The 19,372-nt window shown below is 43.0% G+C and overlaps 1 protein-coding gene across 1 annotated transcript in view; it reads right to left on the bottom strand.

Moving 5' to 3' along the window:
- Positions 1–217: 217 nt before the first annotated feature.
- CHIC2 (cysteine rich hydrophobic domain 2) overlaps positions 218–19,372 on the bottom strand; it is a 33,292-nt gene continuing 14,137 nt past the window's right edge. The window contains exons 2-6 of the mRNA XM_040418873.1: positions 17,643–17,697; positions 17,398–17,553; positions 4,121–4,177; positions 3,895–3,954; positions 218–1,889 (exon numbers count right to left, since the gene is read on the bottom strand). Coding sequence (XP_040274807.1) covers positions 1,839–1,889; positions 3,895–3,954; positions 4,121–4,177; positions 17,398–17,553; positions 17,643–17,697 — 379 coding nt within the window. The 3' untranslated portion in view covers positions 218–1,838. The remainder of the gene's footprint in view (positions 1,890–3,894; positions 3,955–4,120; positions 4,178–17,397; positions 17,554–17,642; positions 17,698–19,372) is intronic.

The raw sequence follows: 19,372 nt of genomic DNA, 5'->3' as shown, positions 1-19,372 counted from the left end.
CGCCTGGTACTGGTGCACTGGGTGCTCTACAGCCAGCTTATTGCTGGGGGACCAAGAGTTGGCGCCCCTCTGATTTGATATTGAAAGGCCTATTCTAAGGAAAGGAAGTTCTGAAATATTCATTGCATAATACATGATACAGTTAAGGTTTACTACCTTGCAAAAAACATATCAAACTCCAAAGCAAATACATGCAATGCAAACATTTTTCCATTGATAATATTTTTTTTTCTTTTAATCGTATACAAATGGCAAAACAGAACTAAAGCCAAGCATCTTACAGCAACAACATATGGACATCTGATCATTTGTACAACTGATTTTCCTTGATTAAAATAAATAGTGCATCCCGTTGCCAGCAGTGGTTATGCACCCAAAAAAATAGGGGGAAATATTTATTGGAGCAAAAAATGAAAATAAAAAATAATACTAATGTTATAAAAGGTATTACACATTAGGAAACTTATCTAAACCGCTTCATCCCATCCCACTTTGTGTTAGTGCTGGTTATACATCTGTTAATAGTATTAGTTGGAAATGAAAGAGAAAAAATAAATAAAAAATGATATATATTACGTCATGAGGCTTTCCAAATGTATGCGTGTGTGATCTTGACGTCTACATCTGATAAATGGTCCACAAACGAATATATATGTGAATGAGGTCGGGTTCTCATGATGGCATCCCAAGATGAAAGCGATTTATTTTTTTTATTTTTTAATAGTGGTAATAAAAGTCATTATTTGTAACTTTAAATAGAGCAGTGGTAATAAAAATGTATTCATCCTTTTAAATAAAGCATCTGAAATGCTATATTACAGCATATACCACAGTTATGTAGCTGGTTTTAGACTAGAACGATGTTCAGACAACTTCTAAGTGTAAAAGTCATACTATTCCAGATTAAAAGACTAAATTATTATTGTGTTCAGGGAGCATGTTCCTGGATTCACTCCGAGCCTGCGAAGCACAGTAAACCTACAACTCCCACCATGCTTGGCTGTAGACTGATAGCTGTAGGCTTTCCAGGTTTGCTGGGAGTTGTAGTTCTGCAATAGCTGGAGGGCTGCAGGTTGGGCATCCCTGATGTAAGCAATTAAATAAAATTTGCATGTCAGATGCAGCCAACTAGTGGGCAACACAGCAAACTGAGGCGAGGTCATTAAAGAAACAGAATATTACGACTATGTACAGGAAATCAAAATGGTAAGGGAGGAAGGTTCCTAATCCAGAATATAGACCCGAGTACAGCGATACCAGAACTGCATGGTCCTGAGCTCCAGCAATATGCATCATGCACATTTTTCACAGTCAAGAACAAATCAGCTGCAACTTTCTTCTCCAGGGTATCCTTATCAGGGCCAGCTGACAGGATCAACATGATTGGCGGACAAGGATTCCTAATGGTGCAGTGAAATCTTGGTTCCAAAATAGTGTGACATTTGAAGAGCGGAGTGGGGGGATGGGGGGGTGAAAAAAACACCTACATCACCGTAAAACGCATATAAGAACCTATGAACGTTATCTATGGGAAAAAAGTCAGTCAATCTAAGAAGGTAGTCACTGAGTGTTTTTTTTTTTTTTTTTTTTTTTTAATTGGTGAAGCCCTAAAGCACAAACTGAGTGATGTAGTGTTTCTGATGGGAAAAAAACAAAAAAACACATTCCTTAAAATAAAGGAATAAACCACAAGATTCAGCTGAACCTTTGCTATGTCACCACTGGGAAAACACCAAGCAAGGCACCATCGGAAATAGGTTAAGTTGAGTAAGTCCCTTGTGGAAAGGAGAAAAAAAAAAAAAGAGAAAGAGAAAAAACCTAGAGGGGGAGAAAGACTGCTAATCTGGTCGAAAAATCGGTGTCTTTGGTAAAAATTCTATCAATATGACCTGTGAAAAGAAGAAGAAACAGTCATCAACTTTCTGCCTCATTCATCATATCGGCAGTACAAACGTGTGACATTTATTGCCCACTTAAATGCTACAGAACACTGAATTTCATGGAAAAGGGCAAAGAAAGGGGTCAAATCAAGCAAACAAAAAGCAAACTCTTTTCAGGCCAAGATGATGCTACACAGCGGGTGTTTTAGAGTAATAAACAACACCGGCGAGCTATGAAAAGAGGCATACAAACATATGGTGGAGAGGTCACTAAATCTGTTCAAGTAAGCACCAGCTAATTATTAACTGATGATCTAAGTAATACAGTTCATCACATGTGGATCACAAAACAAAAAGACAATTCCTTTGATAGCACCTTTACAATGAAAGTAAGCCTCGCTGCTAATCATGGCCTTTTAGGACTAATTAATGGCCTAGTGTCAAGGGTCTATTGTACGTATCCCCTTATGAATATTGATTCACTTTGGGAGGGTAATTAATTATGACTTGGAATGCAAGGGTTAACCCAAGGCAACAGAGCAAAATGGAGTTCAGTGAAAATAATAAAATATAGTTATAAGCAGGTGAAAGCGAGAAACCTTATTCAAAAAGGAGCAATTTTTTATTTTTTTGCCTCATTTTTAAACCAAAGCATGGGAAATAAAAAGTGCGCCAGTTATGGCACAAACGATGCAGACAGAAATCAGAAATGTATACGTTTACATACTTTTTCATATAGTTAATGTAATAGATTTTCATCTCATTTGAACATGTATTCGGATTATATTAAAATACTATAATTTATGGGAACGTGTGTGACCCGTGCCTGTGCTATCTTTTAGCGGAACGGAAGTACGGGACGTAACCCCACGGAGTCCCGTCCCGTGCGGCCGTTCTGCGATTCCGGACCCATTGAAGTGAATGGGTCCGCATCCGTGATGCGGAATTCACACGGAACTGTGGCCGTGTATTGCGGCCCGCGATTTGTGGGCCGCAATACGGCCACAGATCACACAGGCTACATTCACACGACCGTATTTTTTGCTCCACATCCGTTCCGCAATTTTGCGGAACGGGTGCGGACCCATTCATTTCAATAGGGCCGCAAAAGATGCGGACAGCACACAATGTGCTGTCCGCATCCGTAGATCCGTTCCACGGCCCTGCAAAAAAGATAGAGCATGTCCTATCCTTGTCCGCAATCGTGGACAAGAATAGGCATTGCTATCATAGGGCCGGCTACATTCACACGGCCGGTATCTGTGTTTTGTGGATCCGCAATTTGCGGACCGCAAAACACATACGGTCGTGTGAATGTAGCCTAACATTACTTTAAACCAATCAGAAGTTTAAAAGTCACTAAATAAGAGGAATCTATTATAATTTATTATACACAATCCTGAATTATTCTTTGATATTTATAAAGACAAACTTAAATAAAAAAAATTAGCTTGAAATCTAATTTAAAAAAATTAACCAATTGTTGCAAACACTTTACTCCATAATAAACCAAATACTGGGCCAGCTCATAAAGACAAAAGATCAAGATATATTTCATTTCAGAAAATAACCATTAAAAAGAAAAAAAAAAAAAACGAAACAAGAAGGTCTTTATGCCTCTGATGAATTATCCTATGAGGCTGCACTTGAAGATGGCTATTTAGTGTAATGCTAATCAAGCTTCAGACTTGCTGTGCACCCAAAGATGTGCTTATCTTTCTTACAGAATCGAAAATTTCACACCCCATCAATGCCCGCCTCGGCTACTTTACTTCAGCAATTAATTTATTATTTTTCTCAACAGCGCAGCAAAGACTTGTCTCCGTGCCCTTCATAACTTTATAAATCAGCCCTGCACATGACTCTGGGCAATTGTGGACCGTAGAAAATCCTTCCGCTCAGCTGATTAAGCTCTTGACACCTTTGCTGATTAATAGTCGTGGAAAGAATAAGATCACAGGCAAAATAAATGATCATTTAATAGAGAGACTCACAAAACAGCCCTTTAACTTACATATTCCATCATGTTATTGGTTTCACATTTCCTTTTGCTCAGTCTCCAGTGCAAGCACAGCTGGAAGAGAGGGATAGTAAAAGAAGAAAAATGAGCTCCGTTGGATGGCGGCACACACATTAGCCCATTTATCCACCTTTCATATTTTTTCCCTAACAAAAGCATCTGTTTCCATACTGTGCAATTCAAACCCCAACACTGCGGAGCTGCTCCCTGCGGCACTCACCTTGTGGTATAACCTATTGTTTTCCCATTCCAATAACTTCTCAATCGATCTTCGTGTCTGGAAGACAAATGAGAGACAATTTTACCCTTCAGTAGCTTAAGGGAGATAAAGAAGAATAAAAAAAATAAAAAAAAGGGTAGACGTTGCAGCTGTTTATTGCATGAGACCATTCAAGCCATGGGCAGCGACTGGGTCTGGGGTGGTCTATCAAAGAGATGCTGTTAAATAGTAACTCAAACACTCATTGATATAGTGATAGAAGGAGCAAAGGATTTGCTCTAGACAACTTAATGTACCTAAATGGCTCAGAAATGGGTCCCTAATTGCTTTCATACTGACATTTGGGGTAACGCTATAAACATAAAACTGCATCTGTATTGCAAATGGTGAAATCCACACCATAAACTGACCTCCTGCCAATAGAAAGTCTAGAACGTACACTGCCGGCTTATTTTGCAGCACACAGATGAGATTTTCCACTTTGCTGCAGATGTATGTACATACCCTTGTAGCCAATAAACTAGACATTACGGTTTTATCTGCCCAATCAGACCGTACATTTTCCATGCATAGTCTATACTACCAGCCAAACATTACGGAGACCTTTCACAGTCAATACTCAAGCACATGATTGAAGTTACTTTCACATCTGCGTTGTGCTGTCCGGTTTTGAGATCCGGCAGAGGATCTGAAAAGGCTTCAGTTTTGTCCCCATTCATTTTTTGACTGGAAACAAAACCGCTGCAAGCCGCGGTTTTGTGTCCGGTCTGCAAAACTGAACAAACCGGATCCGGATACTGGAAAAGAAAACTGATACGGCACCATTGATTTTTCAGGCCGGATCTATTTCTTCATTAAAGGGCTTGTCCGGGTTATTTTTTTGTTCTTTCTATGTTCCTAACTGGGCAAATATAACAACTTTACAATTAACTCACTTTATCTGCAGTGCCTGGTTTATCAGATTTGACTGAGGGTCACATGACCTGTGATGTCAGCTTCTCTCCCTGATCTGATAAAGTTCGTTTACAAGCCTGTGCTGGCCACGCCCCCCTTCACTGCCAATCTGTCTGCTCTCTCCTAGGATCCTTAACCCCTTCAGCTGCACAGACTGGGTAGCTGCAGGCAGTGAGGAGACAATGCTGGGCACTGGAGCTGACAGACTAGAGAGAGCATTGCACAAGACGGTAAGGGGAAGATCCTGTGTGTATTAGCAGTGTCATTATACAGCTGGGACTTGTAGTTCTACACATACAAGTTGCTGTTGATTCTCCAAGCACTCAGGGCAGCTCTTGTATTCACTCCCTTAGCAGAGCAGGGGGAGGGGCAGAGGTTGTTGTTATTGCATGTAAACAAGGGCCAGAAGAGAACCAGGGAAATGAGGAAATATATATATTTTTTGGCCTGAAACGTGCTTAGCTTAGTTATATATTGCTGCTCATCAGATTTACAGTGCTATATATTTTTTTTTTCATAACTTGGACAACCTCTATCTAAAAAAACGAATCCGGCACCCACTGACTTACAATTATATTATTGCCAGATCCGGTTTGTTCAGTTTCTATTTAATACAACCGGATCTGGAGAAAATGGATGCATCCGAATGTATTAAATGAAATGAAAGCGTTTTTATTCAGGTTTTGAGGTCTGGTGGTGGATCTCAAAACCGGAATAAAAAAAAAAAGCTGATGTGAAAGTAGCCTGAATCAGATTCCTTCATCCATTATAATCCACGCCTTTCAGATGTTAGTGCTTTACTGGTTGGGTAATCCGATCCATATGACCTTTTCATACATCAGACAGTGTTGAGAGAAGTGAGCTTCTGATGCCTCATCCAAAGTCACTCAGTTCAAAACTTCAGAATAATACTGTACGGAGATCCATCTCCGTACAGTATTAGAATGTATGGGCTCTGATGAGCCGAAGTTACTAATTCACGAAGTCGCGCGTGACTTCATTGAATAACTTCGATAGTTGATTTTCTATAGTGGAAAACCACATTAAAACTGAACTTTGATTACTAGGTACTAGTCAGAAGCGAAGCAGAGTTCATTTTCAAATTTTAAAGTGGGTTTTCCACCTTAAAAATTTACTACTGAAGTTATTCAACGAAGTCACGCGCGACTTCGTGATTTACTAACTTCAGCTCATCGGAGCCCATACATTCTAATACTGTACGGAGAGGAATCTCCGTACAGTATTATTTCCGAAGTTTTGAATGAAGCGACTTTGCTGCCACCGGAACTCCGGCCCACCCCCATTATAGTCAATGGGGCCAGAGCGGTAGTCCAGGGGCACGCATGCACTAGCGGCAGCATGGATCCAACAGGCTGTTCACCCACCGGAAGAGCCTGCCAGAGGGCCTTGCCGCTAGTGTGAAACTAGCCTTAGTTTTTTTTTTTTTTTTTTTAAACCTATGAGAAAATTAAAATTTTCTTTGCATCGCCACTTTGACAGCCATAACTTTTTTACAGTTCGGTCTAGAGAGCTGCATGAGGGCTTTTTTTTTTCAGAACAAACTGTATTTGTAATTGGTACAATTTTAAATTATGAGGTTTGGTGTGATAGCCGTTCCCCAGTCAGTGCATCCAGGTGCCTGCTGTATTATACAGGCAGGAGCCGCTGCGAATGGAGTGGGCTCACTGCAGCAGCCTGCTCTATACATTCCCTCAACCACCGGTACATCACAGTGGTTGAAGGGGTTAATAACTATCTTCTGTCCTTGAAGCGATGATATGGCCCCCACAGAGCCCTGATCTCAACATCGAGTTTGTCTGGAATTACATGAGGAGACAGAAGGATTTGAGCAAACCTACATCCACAGAAGATCTGTGGTTGGTTCTCCAAGATGTTTGGAACAACCACCCTTCTGAGTTTATTCAAAAACTGTCTGCAAGTGTACTTAGAAGAACTGATGAGGTTTTGAAGGCAAAGGGTAGTCTAAAACTTTTTCACAGTACTGTATAAGAGTGCATTGACAGCCCCAAAAGACTTACCTGTTTCAGAGAAGCCAGTGGTTTACATTACTACCTATTAGGGCTACATGGCAACTGGTGGCCGTGTACATTAAAGGGATTCTGTAATGAGATTTTACCCCTATAACCTAAACATATGCTCATGTCCGGAGTAATAATAAGAATCCTAAGATGGTATTATTAAATTTCACTGTGGCTCTATTTGCACCCTGTATTAACGGACCTCCCCTTGGGCACCTTAAGTGAGTGATTGACAGGTTATATAAACCAGTTTTTTGTGCAAATAGAGCCACAGTGAAATTTACTAATGCCAGCTTAGGATTCTTATTATTACTCCTGACATGAGCATATGTTTAGGTTATAGGGGTAAAATCTCAGAACAGAATCCCTTTAATGTACACGGCCACCAGTTGCCATGTAGCCCTAATAGGTAGTAATGTAAACCACTGGCTTCTCTGAAACAGGTAAGTCTTTTGGGGCTGTCAAATCTGACAAATTTCTAAGCAAATGACAATACAAATCAATCTTGTGATACCACAGGCAAATCAACAACCTGGCTTCCGTATTTAGTTTAGTCCTGCACAAAGAAGGAGGAACTCAGGAATACGGTAAGTCAATACACACAATGAGATTGTAGTCTACTTTACAGGAGCCACTACAACTAATGCCGAATAATCCAGTGGAGAACACTTCCTCTCCTTTTTTGTGCCAGGAATTTTACGAGAAAATCTGAGAATTTTATTCAGTGAGTGCAATAGATTTTGCTTCATATGAACTACTTATGCATAGTATGATGCTAGCTGAGTCATTTGTGATACTTGTATATTTCTGAGGGCCAACTTAAAGGGGTTTGTCCAGCTTTTAGATACTGATGGCCTATACCCAGCGATCAGTTGTGTGCAGGAGCCACCAGCGCTGGAAACATACCATTGGACAGAGCCGGTAGCAGAAGACTGACCACTGGGTAGTGGTCGTGCCGATGTACTGTAGAGCAACTCTCAAGTCAAGTGCCAGGTTCACATATGCGGTGCATATTTCGTTTTTGTATTCCAGTATAGGAACGGAAAAATGGAGAGAGGAAAAAAATAAAATGCAGACACCAACAGTGCCCAATGGAACCCTTTGATAATAACGGGTTCCGTAAGGTTGTAGTTGTTATGCCGGACAAAACATTGAATGCTTGCAGTGGTGTGCGTCCCTCCTTTTGTACCGGAATCCGCAATTAAGGCAACACACCCTGTGCCACAGATGTGAACCTATTGAAAATAAACGACAGAATCCCTCAGGAGGTCGCTACGCTATTGTGATGCAGCAATTTGGTTTAGGTGGTCACTAGGACCTATGCGTAACTTTGCAACCTCTCTGACTAATGTTAAAACTAAATCTTTTATTTCACTATATTAAAAGTACCAATAAACTTCTTGGGAACATTTGTTAAAAAAACTCAGGAGTGGAATGGATCAGGGAAATATACCACTCATGTTAATGTGGGTATGTATATTTGCACCACGTGCTCATACTGGCTTGAGGGATTGTCCACCCTTTGTGTGTCCAAATTTTCAGTGAACTCCCTGACTCAACTCCTGCCTAAAACTTAAGTCCTGTGTCCAGATGTGAACCTAGGCTTAAGAAAATTCTTTTAAATTACCACAAAAAGTTTATACTTATTTTACAGACATAGATGAAGCTTTAACTTTTTTTTTTTTTTTTTTCAGCCTCCAACCCTATAATTGAACCAAAGATTGAATGAACCAGATCTGTCTTTTCCTTTCCTGCATGAAGCAGAGCCCACAATGGTGGGTTTAGATGCAGCAGCAGCATCAGAGGAGTCTAGGACCAGAGAGGATAAATCATGATGCCAGGTGTTGAAGGCAGGGAAAGGCTGCAGGTGCAAAGTGACAGCCCCGTCTTTGGTGCAGCTGCAGTGTGGGATGAGAAAGGACGCCCCGCACTGCACCACACTGACAGCGGCAACAAACAAATCTCATGTTTAAGCCGCGTCGCACTGCCGCCGACTCAAGAGGTGTTCTCAGATGTCCAAATGCTAATATGCAATTAAGTCCATCAAATAATTACTGCTCGCACGCAGTAAAAACGTAAATCTGCACAATTACCAATTACAGCTCAATTGAACCAAATAACCAACAGGACTCCTGGGCTCTCCAGAGATAGTTTGTTCGAGTGGGAACCTAAGAGTTTACTTTGGACGTGAGCGTCACTTTTTAAATCTCTTACATTATCTGAGCGTTTCTGCAACGTGAAACCCTGCCCCGAGCTGACAAAGATCAGCAGACCCTTCTTGTTTTATTGTAAAGATAGTCTTTTCGAGGCTGTTCCCCTTTTAAATGAAAATGGGGCTGCAGTTATGGTCACACTTTGTGTTAATTTAGTTGCCAGTCAGCTTCAAATCAAAAGAAAATAAGGCTGTGGAGTGTAATTAACATTCAGTTCAGTCGTTTTGTCCCTTGTCTAGCCCCAAGCTTTGTTCAAATTGCCATCTGAATGCTGAAGGCTGTAGGGAAATCGATTTGATTCTAATCGCACCATGAAAAGAACATGATCTAACTGCTTTCAGCCCTCCGTAAATCTGTACCGGGTCTTTAGCACAATGCAACTTCCAATTTAGAAAGCACTGAATGTCTCGTCAATGACTTTGTGAAGGCGTAAGAGGGGGGAAAAAAAAAAAGTTGGGTGGGAGTGAGGGGGAGAAAAAAGGGGAAAAAAAAAAAAAACAGGGGGCAGACATAAAAATTCCAATAGTTGTTTAAGCATTACAGTTCATTTGCATCACAGCAAACCTGAAAAGGGCTGACCCTTTAAACCGCCTCTCAAGTCTATGAAGTTGTAGCGTTGACAAGCTTATATTGACAGAAGCTCATTGACTCTGAAAGGCTACTCTATCAATGGTGTAAAATAGCAATAGGTTCTGCAGTGAGCAGGCATCTGCCTGCCCACCCGCTGCTAAATCAATGGCACAAGATTACTAGATTAAAAATACAAATAAAAAAAATAAAAATGTTATTTCTGCATTGCCCGATTATGGAGAAGTAAGGTTTCTATGTTTCGCCCATGTTGATTTTTTTACCCATATTTTTAAAGGATCTCACGTGACAAGAAAGAAATGTCTTTTCAATGCTTTTCTTTCACTTCTTGATGGATTGCATTGGGGTATTTAAATGGTACCATTATAAAAAGGTCTATGGTCATTGTCAAAATCCTGCTCCAATAAATCATCTGTTCCACGAAAAGCTGAAATAATATAAACCACTGCCCGGCTCCTTAGAAGCATTACTACAAAGACACACTTGCACTCTACGATGAGTAAAAGATGGCTTCACAGAGGCGCATTCTCTGCTAGAAACAATCCAAGGAAACATGGCTTCACGATTCCAGGCTGGGAGCTGGAGATCAGACCGCAGCAGACAGCATTACGCATTTCGTTTTTCTCAGCTGTGACAGGTGAAAGTAAAAAGCGCCTGCACGTGCAGCCCAATTAATCTCTGCACTTGACATGTTACTGATTCCCATCGAAAGGCAGGTGACAGCATACAAAAACTGAAAGGGGCACTTGATTGGAGAGTAATATTTTTAGCACGTAACAATAATACATTTATAGGCACAAAGACAATGGAGAAAAGTCCCGCGTTTAGCAAGAGAGGCCTCTCATGTATGCAAGACACAGATCACCATAAAAAGTTCAAAAAGGAACGAGAAGCAAGGATGCAAAATATTGTAAGGACTTAAACCATAAGAAATCCTCTGCAACAAAATATTACGGCATTAAAACGAACCTCCAGACGAGGACGATATTGAGTGTACAGCGCTGTGAAATAGATACCTCGTTTTCACACCGCATCTCTATGGGGTTCAAGTCAGGACATACTATCCTACACACGTGTACCCCTTAGCTTCAGGTCACACGCTCTAGAGCGCCATTTCATTGAGTGGATTCTGTGCGAAATAGTTTCTTTTTTTTCCACCGCATACTGGTAAGTATAAACTTTGTGTGAAGTCTAGGGATCGACCGATACAGATTTTTTTTTAGAGCAGATACCGATAATCAGTGAACTTTCAGGCCGATAGCCGATAATTTATACCGATATTTTATATATTATATTAGTTGGTAGTCACTGAGGTGGTGGAAATTAGCATTTGGCACTAGTATATTATAAATGTACGGTAAATTATAAATGAATAAAGCCCTTAGCTGGTAGTCAATTTATAATTTACATTTATAATATACTAGTGCCAAATGCCAATTTCCACACCATCCCCTCCTCCTCACTGACTTTATTAACCCCTATCAGACCTCAGATGAATAAAATAAAAAAAAACTCCTCACCTCACCTGCGCCGCGGCTCCTCTTCATCCCTGGGTCCGGTGTCGCGGACCCCTGTGTTCTCTGGCCCGTGCTGCACTGTCACCTGACAGTGCAGCGCGGGCCCCATCAAAGAAGACCAGGGAGGGAGAGTATCGGAAGCGCTTGCTGCGCTTCTTCCCTGCTCCAGACACCCGATGCATACTAGTGAGCGCTTCCATAAGCGCTCACTAGTATTCGCTTTATATGCATTATTGGCATATCGACAAGGTTAGATGCCGATAATGTGCTAAATCCTTAATATCGACACTTTCGATAATCGGTCGATTTCTAGTGAAGTCACCCTAAAAGCTGGTCATACACATGCGTGGAGAGCTCCTGACTCTGCCCCTAAAGATGATGTTGGGGAAGACAAAGAATTATTTTCACCCGATCCTTTTGTTCTCCCTAGAAATAATCCACCGCCTGAAGCGTCTGGCAGTGGCCTTCTCCGCTCTTCCCATAGAATACACATGTATGGGGAAGCAGGGAGGGAGTCGGGAGAGAGATAGCCGTAGGCTGAACAAACGCTGGCTAGTAAATGTGTATATTTATTCATTTAAGACCCTGAAGAAAAATAAATAAATAAAAAACATTGAAAATACATTGTGACACCGACTTTTAAAGTATATATATTTAACCGATGATACAATACTAAACTGGGCCTAAAGGGGCTGCTTATTGCAGGTTAGCCAAATGGCTTTGGAGCATCTTCTCCTTGAAAGTGTGTCTTGAATGGGGCTTAGCTGCACTAGCAGGCACGGCCCATGCACAAGTGTGTGTTTCTGGGGAGACAACTCCTATAGGCAATGAGAAGACCTTAGAGAAGAGTTCTTTCTGTGACAATTTTTTTTACTCATAAAATTATCATTATGATTCCTACCCCTGAAGAGTCATGATGAGAACTGCCTCGGTGTAAAAGCACAAAGATATCAATGATAAAAACACATTAGTAAAGTTACTTTTTCTAACATTAATAAAAAAAATAATAATAATCACTTGTATGGTTTGAAAAATTGCTAAATGGAAAGGTTTTCCTCTTAGGCTACCCGCGCACATTTTGTGTAATGGTCGATTCACACGATCGTGTTTTCTGTCTGCATCCGAACTGCACTGTTTGCGGATCCGATGCGGACAGATTCATTTCAGTGAGGCCACAAAACATGCACACTGTGCTGTCCACATCCGTATGTCCGTTCCGCAGACCCGCAAAAAACAGAAATAGACATTTCTAACAAAGGGCAGGATGTGTTGATCCGCAAAATGTGGAACGTACATGGCCAATATTCGTGTTTTGCTGGATCTGCAAATTGCGGCTTGCACGACGGATGCAGTCATGTGAATGTCCCCTCAAAGTACCAGCAAAGTGAATGAGATCTGACAAATCTCATGTACAGTTTGCTTTCTTCTTCTGCCGTGTGGAAATTGAGCCACAGTGAGGATTTTAAAATCCCCAGCATGTCAATTGTTTGTGCCATTCCACACCGTCTAGAGAGTGCTTATACCAGGGCTTGACAAATTTCCTTGGAATCTAGGAGCCAGCTAAAAAAGTTAGGAGCCAGGCGGAGCCGCGTCATAAAGCCCCCAGTAGGTGCCCGCATAGTGCCCCCCCCACTTCTCCATAGAGCCCCCCCAATAATGCTGTATACCATGTTACATATACCGCCGCTCCGTCCCCGGACCCTATTGACTATAATGGGGACGGGAGTGGAGCTCCGGTGCAGCATGGCAGTTCGCGGTGAGAGGCCGCCGGACTAAAAAGTTGGACATGCAGTACTTTTACCATGCACTGCCGTGCTGCGCCAGAGCTCTGCCCCCATTATAGTCAATGGGGACAGAGCTGCGGTCCGGCGAAACAGCGGAAGGACGGATCCGACAGGGTGAACAGCCTGCCGGATCCATCCTGCCGCAAGTGTGAAAGTACCCTTAGTTCTATAGCTACTGAATGAGACAGAAGAAGGGATGCCTTTAACATATAGATCTCCTTGAGAAGCCAATTTGATCCTAAAGGGTTAATTCACACTGTAATCTGAACTGTGTCCTGTCACTGTCACATCACTGCTGCAAAAGCATCAGCACAGCCTCAGTGTAAACTGTTCTAGAGTCTGACTGACTGTTCTTTTAACTCAATGAATCGAATGAGTCACTATAAGTCGGATCTTTAGATTCTTTTAACTTGTGACTCATTCGATTCATTTCTATTCTAACTCCCTGTACAGACGGCTCAGAGCTGCTGGTGCTTGCCTTGCCTCAGCTCTGATTGGTTGGTGGGCGGGGAGGGGAGGGGCTGGCAGAAGCAGCTTCCACTCTAGGATCAGATTACACTCCTCCTCCCGAGCCCCTCCCCTCCCTGCTGCCAGCATCTCTGCTATTGTGTGCTGTGACGGAGCTGTTTCACACGGTGCTGCCTCCGGACAGAACGGCAGCTCCGCACCCATCGCCCAGGCACCTTTGAAAACGGGCTGACAAATACCCAAGCGCCAGGACTAAATTCCTGGTCGCCATGGCGACCTGGCGCCTGGGATTTGTCGAGCCCTGGCTTATACCACTTTAAGGGCTCTTTCACACTTGCGTTGTCCGGATACGGCATGTACTCCACTTGCCGGAATTACACTCCGGATCCGGAAAAACGCAAGTGTACTGAAAGCATTTGAAGACGGAACCGTCTTCCAAATGCTTTCAGTGTTACTATGGCACCCAGGACGCTATTAAAGTCCTGGTTGCCATAGTAGGAGCGGGGAGCGGGGGAGCGGTATACTTACAGTCCGTGCGGCTCCCGGGGCGCTCCAGAATGACGTCAGGGCGCCCCATGCGCATGGATGACGTGATCCATGCGATCACGTGATCCATGCGCTTGGGGCGCCCTGACGTCACTCTGGAGCGCCCGGGGAGCCGCACGGACGGTAAGTATGCTGCTCCCCCGCTCCCCGCTACACTTACCATGGCTGTCAGGACTTTAGCGTCCCGGCAGCCATGGTAACCACTCTGAAAAAGCTAAATGTCGGCTCCGGCAATGCGCCGAAACGACGTTTAGCTTAAGGCCGGATCCGGATCAATGCCTTCCAATGGGCATTAATTCCGGAACCGGCCTTGCGGCAAGTGTTCCGGATTTTTGGCCGGAGCAAAAAGCGCAGCATGCTGCGGTATTTTCTCCGGCCAACAAACGTTCCGTTCCGGAACTGAAGACATCCTGATGCATCCTGAACGGATTACTCTCCATTCAGAATGCATTAGGATAATCCTGATCAGGATTCTTCCGGCATAGAGCCCCGACGACGGAACTCTATGCCGGAAGACAAGAGCGCAGGTGTGAAAGAGCCCTAAGGCTACTTTCACACCTGCGTTTGGTGCGGATCCGTCTGGTATCTGCACAGACGGATCCGCACCTATAATGCAAACGCTTGGATCCGTTCAGAACGGATCCGTTTGCATTACCATGAAAAAAAAAAAAAAAAAATAAATTATTTTTTTTTTGTTCATGATAATGCAAACGGATCCGTTTTGACTTTACATTGAAAGTCAATGGGGGACGGATCCGTTTGAAAACTGAGCCATACTGTGTCAACTTCAAACGGATCCGTCCCCATTGACTTGCATTGTAAGTCTGGACGGATCCGTTTGCCTCCGCACGGCCAGGCGGACACCCGAACGCTGCAAGCTGCGTTCAGGTGTCCGCCTGCGGAGCGGAGGACAAACGGAGCCAGACTGATGCATTCTGAGCGGATCCGCATCCATTCAGAATGCATTAGGGCTGGACGGATCCGTTCGGGGCCGCTTGTGAGAGCCTTCAAACGGAACTCACAAGCGGAGCCCCGAACGCTAGTGTGAAAGTAGCCTTACAGGTTTGGTAACAAAACAGAAAATCCTCACTGAAATCCACAACAAAAAACACAGAAAAACCGCACCAAAACCACAACAGTGCAGATTTATATATTCACGTGGATTGGGATGGCTCACCCTCCCTCTGGCAATAGTCGGGAGCTCACTCTAAAAAGATACACCCCAATCTTTGAAGGAAACCATAAAATTTAAATAAAAATAGATTTATACGCTTTATTTGTGTGGTTTCAGTGGAGGTTTTCTGCATCGTGTACAGGTACCCTTAAGCTACACTGCGGCCAGTGCAGGACAACTGGTATGATAAAAAGGACTACCCAAGTCTAATATCAAAACCAATACAGTATTTTAATAAACCAACATTGGGAGGAATTTAGACAGGCCTGTTACTCCAGGGAAGATCCCTCTGTGGTATATCGAGGTCCCAGAACTGTTGATTTTTGTGTGGAAATTTCTTTGATTGTAACATAGCAGGGAATTCATCACTCCCCCTACGCCGGTATTCTGGAGTAAAAAAGTCGCAAACCCTGGACCTACCACAAAAAGATATTTATTGTGTACCAGAGTACAGCTTAGGCTACTTTCACACTCGCGTTTTGTGCGGATCCGTTCAGATAATACAACCGTCTGCATCTGTTCAGAACGGATCTGTTTGTATTATCTTTAACATAGCCAAGACTGATCCGTCTCTAACGCCATTGAAAGTCAATGGAGGACGGATCCGTTTTCTATTGTGCCAGATGGTGTCAGTGAAAACGGATCCGTCCCCACCGACTTACATTGTGGGCCAGGACGGATCCGTTTGGCTCAGTTTCATCAGACGGACACCAAAACGCTGCAAGCAACGTGGAATGGAGACTGAACTGATGCAAACTGATGCATTCTGAGCGGATCTTTTTCCATTCAGAATGCATTAGAATGCAAACTGATCCGTTTTGGACCGCTTGTGAGAGCTCTGAACGGATCTCACAAACGGAAAGCCAAAACGCCAGTGTGAAAGTAGCCTAATAAGACAAGATTCCAGAAAGAGCAATTTCGAAAACACAGATTAGTAGATTGTAGATTCTTAAAGGGGTATTTTCATTAGACTACCAAGCAGCCCAAGTCTGAGGGGCAGTACCTCGGCCATGTCTGCCGTGGAGGTTAATTTGTTGAAGCTAGCTGTTGGAGGATATCAGGCGGTCCGCGCTGCCGAGAACCCTTAATTAAAGTGCCCCTTTCGGCAACTGGGCATGCAAGGAAATCTCAAGCATGACTTATTTCCAGCACTACACATGTATGTCCTGGTGCTGGGAAAGCAGAGAAACAGTTTATTCTGACCATTCAGCCCTTCAGATACTGCAATTCATAAAAAAGGAAGCCACTGCTCATAAGTAGTGACCGACTGGACATCCCAGAATAAATCAGCAGTGAAACTTATAAAAAAACAACATAAAACCGTATATTTGGCAGAGTTACAAACAGGTGCAGCTCCAATAATGTATTACAAAGATGCAATAGAACCGAAATATTTCTATTATGCCGCTGATTCTGATAAAGAGCTGGATACCAACATAAAGGGGGAGATTTATCAAAACTGCAATGGACAACGAAGCCAGTTTTCCTTTACACCAACCAATCAGATGCTACCTGTCTAAAGGAGCTCTGAAAAATGAAAGGTAGAATCTGATTGGTATTGCTATGGGCAACTAAGCCAGTTTCACTTCACACCAATTTTATCCGGTGTACCAGTTTAAAATCTCCAGTTTAAATGTTCACATTTGTGTTTGAGGCTCCATTCGGCACCCCCATCCCAAATTCTGTCAAAAATACTGGAGAAAAAGAGTACTTCGTGCACAATTTTTTTTTCTCCACTTATAAAAAATCTGGATCCTGAACGGAGCCCATTATTGGCAATTGGATGTAATAGACTAAGAAAAATACCAAATTAATAAAGTATATTGGAAAAAGGTTTTTTTAGGGCATTAGGGACATCATATTAAAATTTCACTCTTTAAAGTAAAGAGGTGTGCATTTCATAAATCACCCACTAATTCAATTTCTTCCTAAAATACTTTGCATCACAGCATGCAGTGAGGAGATATAGACTTGACTATGGTGAAATAACTTACTCTTTTACTGAGACACACAACGGGCCACATGCTACATCCCAGCGTGCAGCAACAACACAGACACCCACATAGCAGCCATCGAACATTGATTGGAAGGTTCTTCTTAAGACAACTGTTGACTCGGTTAATACTAGATTTAAATTCCTCCGGAGCTACCTGGGAGCAAATGGAAGGAATACCAGAATTTAAGATTATAAAAGAATGAAAACGTCACATCAGTCATTTCTCTGCTAATGGATACATACTTTTCCAGTTAAAGATGATGGGAATTCAGCTTCAAACTTGTTGCTAAGACCAAATCTAAAAGAAAGAATACAATAGTTAACTAATGCTGGCTCCGCAATACACGGGCGCCGTTCCGTGGGCATTCTGCATCACGGATGCAGACCCATTCAACTTGAATGGGTCCGCAAATCCGGAGATGCGGAATGGTGCGGAACGGAAGCAAGGAATGGAACCCTACGGAAGCACTAAGTACGTACTTCCGTTCCGCAAAAGGATAGAACATGTCCTATCTTTTTGCGGAACGGGCGGATCACGGAGTGAATGGGTCCACGATCCGCTGCCCCACGGTGGGTGTTCGTGCATTGCGGCCCGCTGCACGGCCACAGGGCGCACGCGTTTGTGTGCAAGAGGCCTAAAGCTAAAAAACAAGTGGCGCTGATGGTTCTGTGTGCTGCCAGAGAAAGTGTAGAGTGCTGTGTATGGATCCAGAACTGTATACAAGTCCATACACCACACACACTGCTCTCCAGTGTCCAGCGAAGCCTATTACAATCACTCAGCTTCAGCTATCAGTGAGGGTCTCAGCCTCAGACCCTACCAGTCTAAACTTTGAACATGAAATTAAGGGGGTATTACCATGGCAGACATTGATGGCATCTTGCTAGGATATGCCATCAGTGTCAGACTGCTGATACCAACTCTGGGGCCCGCTTCTATCTCCAGAATGGGTCTCCCAAAGTGTGGGAGCGTGCACTGTGCAAGCATGGCCACCCTCCATTCACCGAGATATGGAGAAGGACCGCAGCAAGCTCAAGTCTTCAATATAAAGCTGTGACTTATTCACCAAAACAGTGCGACATTTCAAGCAAAAAAGACCATGTAAGGTCGAAACGTCGCACTGTTTTGGTGAATAAGTCACAGCTTTATATTGAAGACTTGAGCTTGCTGCGTTCCTTCTCCATATCTTGGATAACGGGGGTTCTACAGGCTGGCACCACCACCGTTTGAATACAATTTTTTCCCGTAAGTGCTGCTACAATCTTTCTTGTATCTATACACCCTCCATTTACCGCTATGGGAGTTCTGAAAATAGAGTGCTGGATTGGCTACTTCTGGTAGTTCCATAGCGGTGAATGTAGCAGTGGCGGTGCGCTGCGCTTTCCAGTCACCACTATGGGAATGAAAAATTAGCCGAGCAAGCCCATAAAAGTAAAGTGAGAGCATGCGGCACAAGTCCATTTACTTTGAAGGCCCTATTCTGAAGATAAGGAGCAGAGGTAGGACCCACACTTACCTGCCGACACTGAAGGCATATCCTAGTGACATGCAATCAGCTAAACCCCTTTAACGTCCTTCATAAGAACTCTGCTTTTTATGCAACAAATTTATGAATAAATTGCCAGATAGGCGTGCGATTTCTGCACTCACTGTCCAACCAGTACTGCCAGTGCCCTAATGTGTATGGACATAACCCTTTGCAGGAGGAATGGTAATATCCAATTGGCAATTTATTTCTAGGAGAAATAACCGAGGAACGGCACAACGCAGAGCTATGACACTGCAGAATTACTTTTTTTGTAGGATACACAAGTGATACTAAAACGGACATGTAGGAGAGGCAGCAGGTCCTCTAAAATTTATTATACAAAGCGCTGAACATGAAATTACATCTGCTTGGTTCTCAAGGGGCTTACATGTAAATTAAAGGGGTAATCCCATCCCAACATGTGTGGCCTATCCCTAGGATAGG

This window comes from Bufo bufo, chromosome 2 (genome assembly GCF_905171765.1).
Source record: "Bufo bufo chromosome 2, aBufBuf1.1, whole genome shotgun sequence".
In the NCBI taxonomy this organism is placed as follows: Eukaryota; Metazoa; Chordata; class Amphibia; order Anura; family Bufonidae; genus Bufo; species Bufo bufo.
This window is presented reverse-complemented; position numbering and strand designations above follow the sequence as displayed.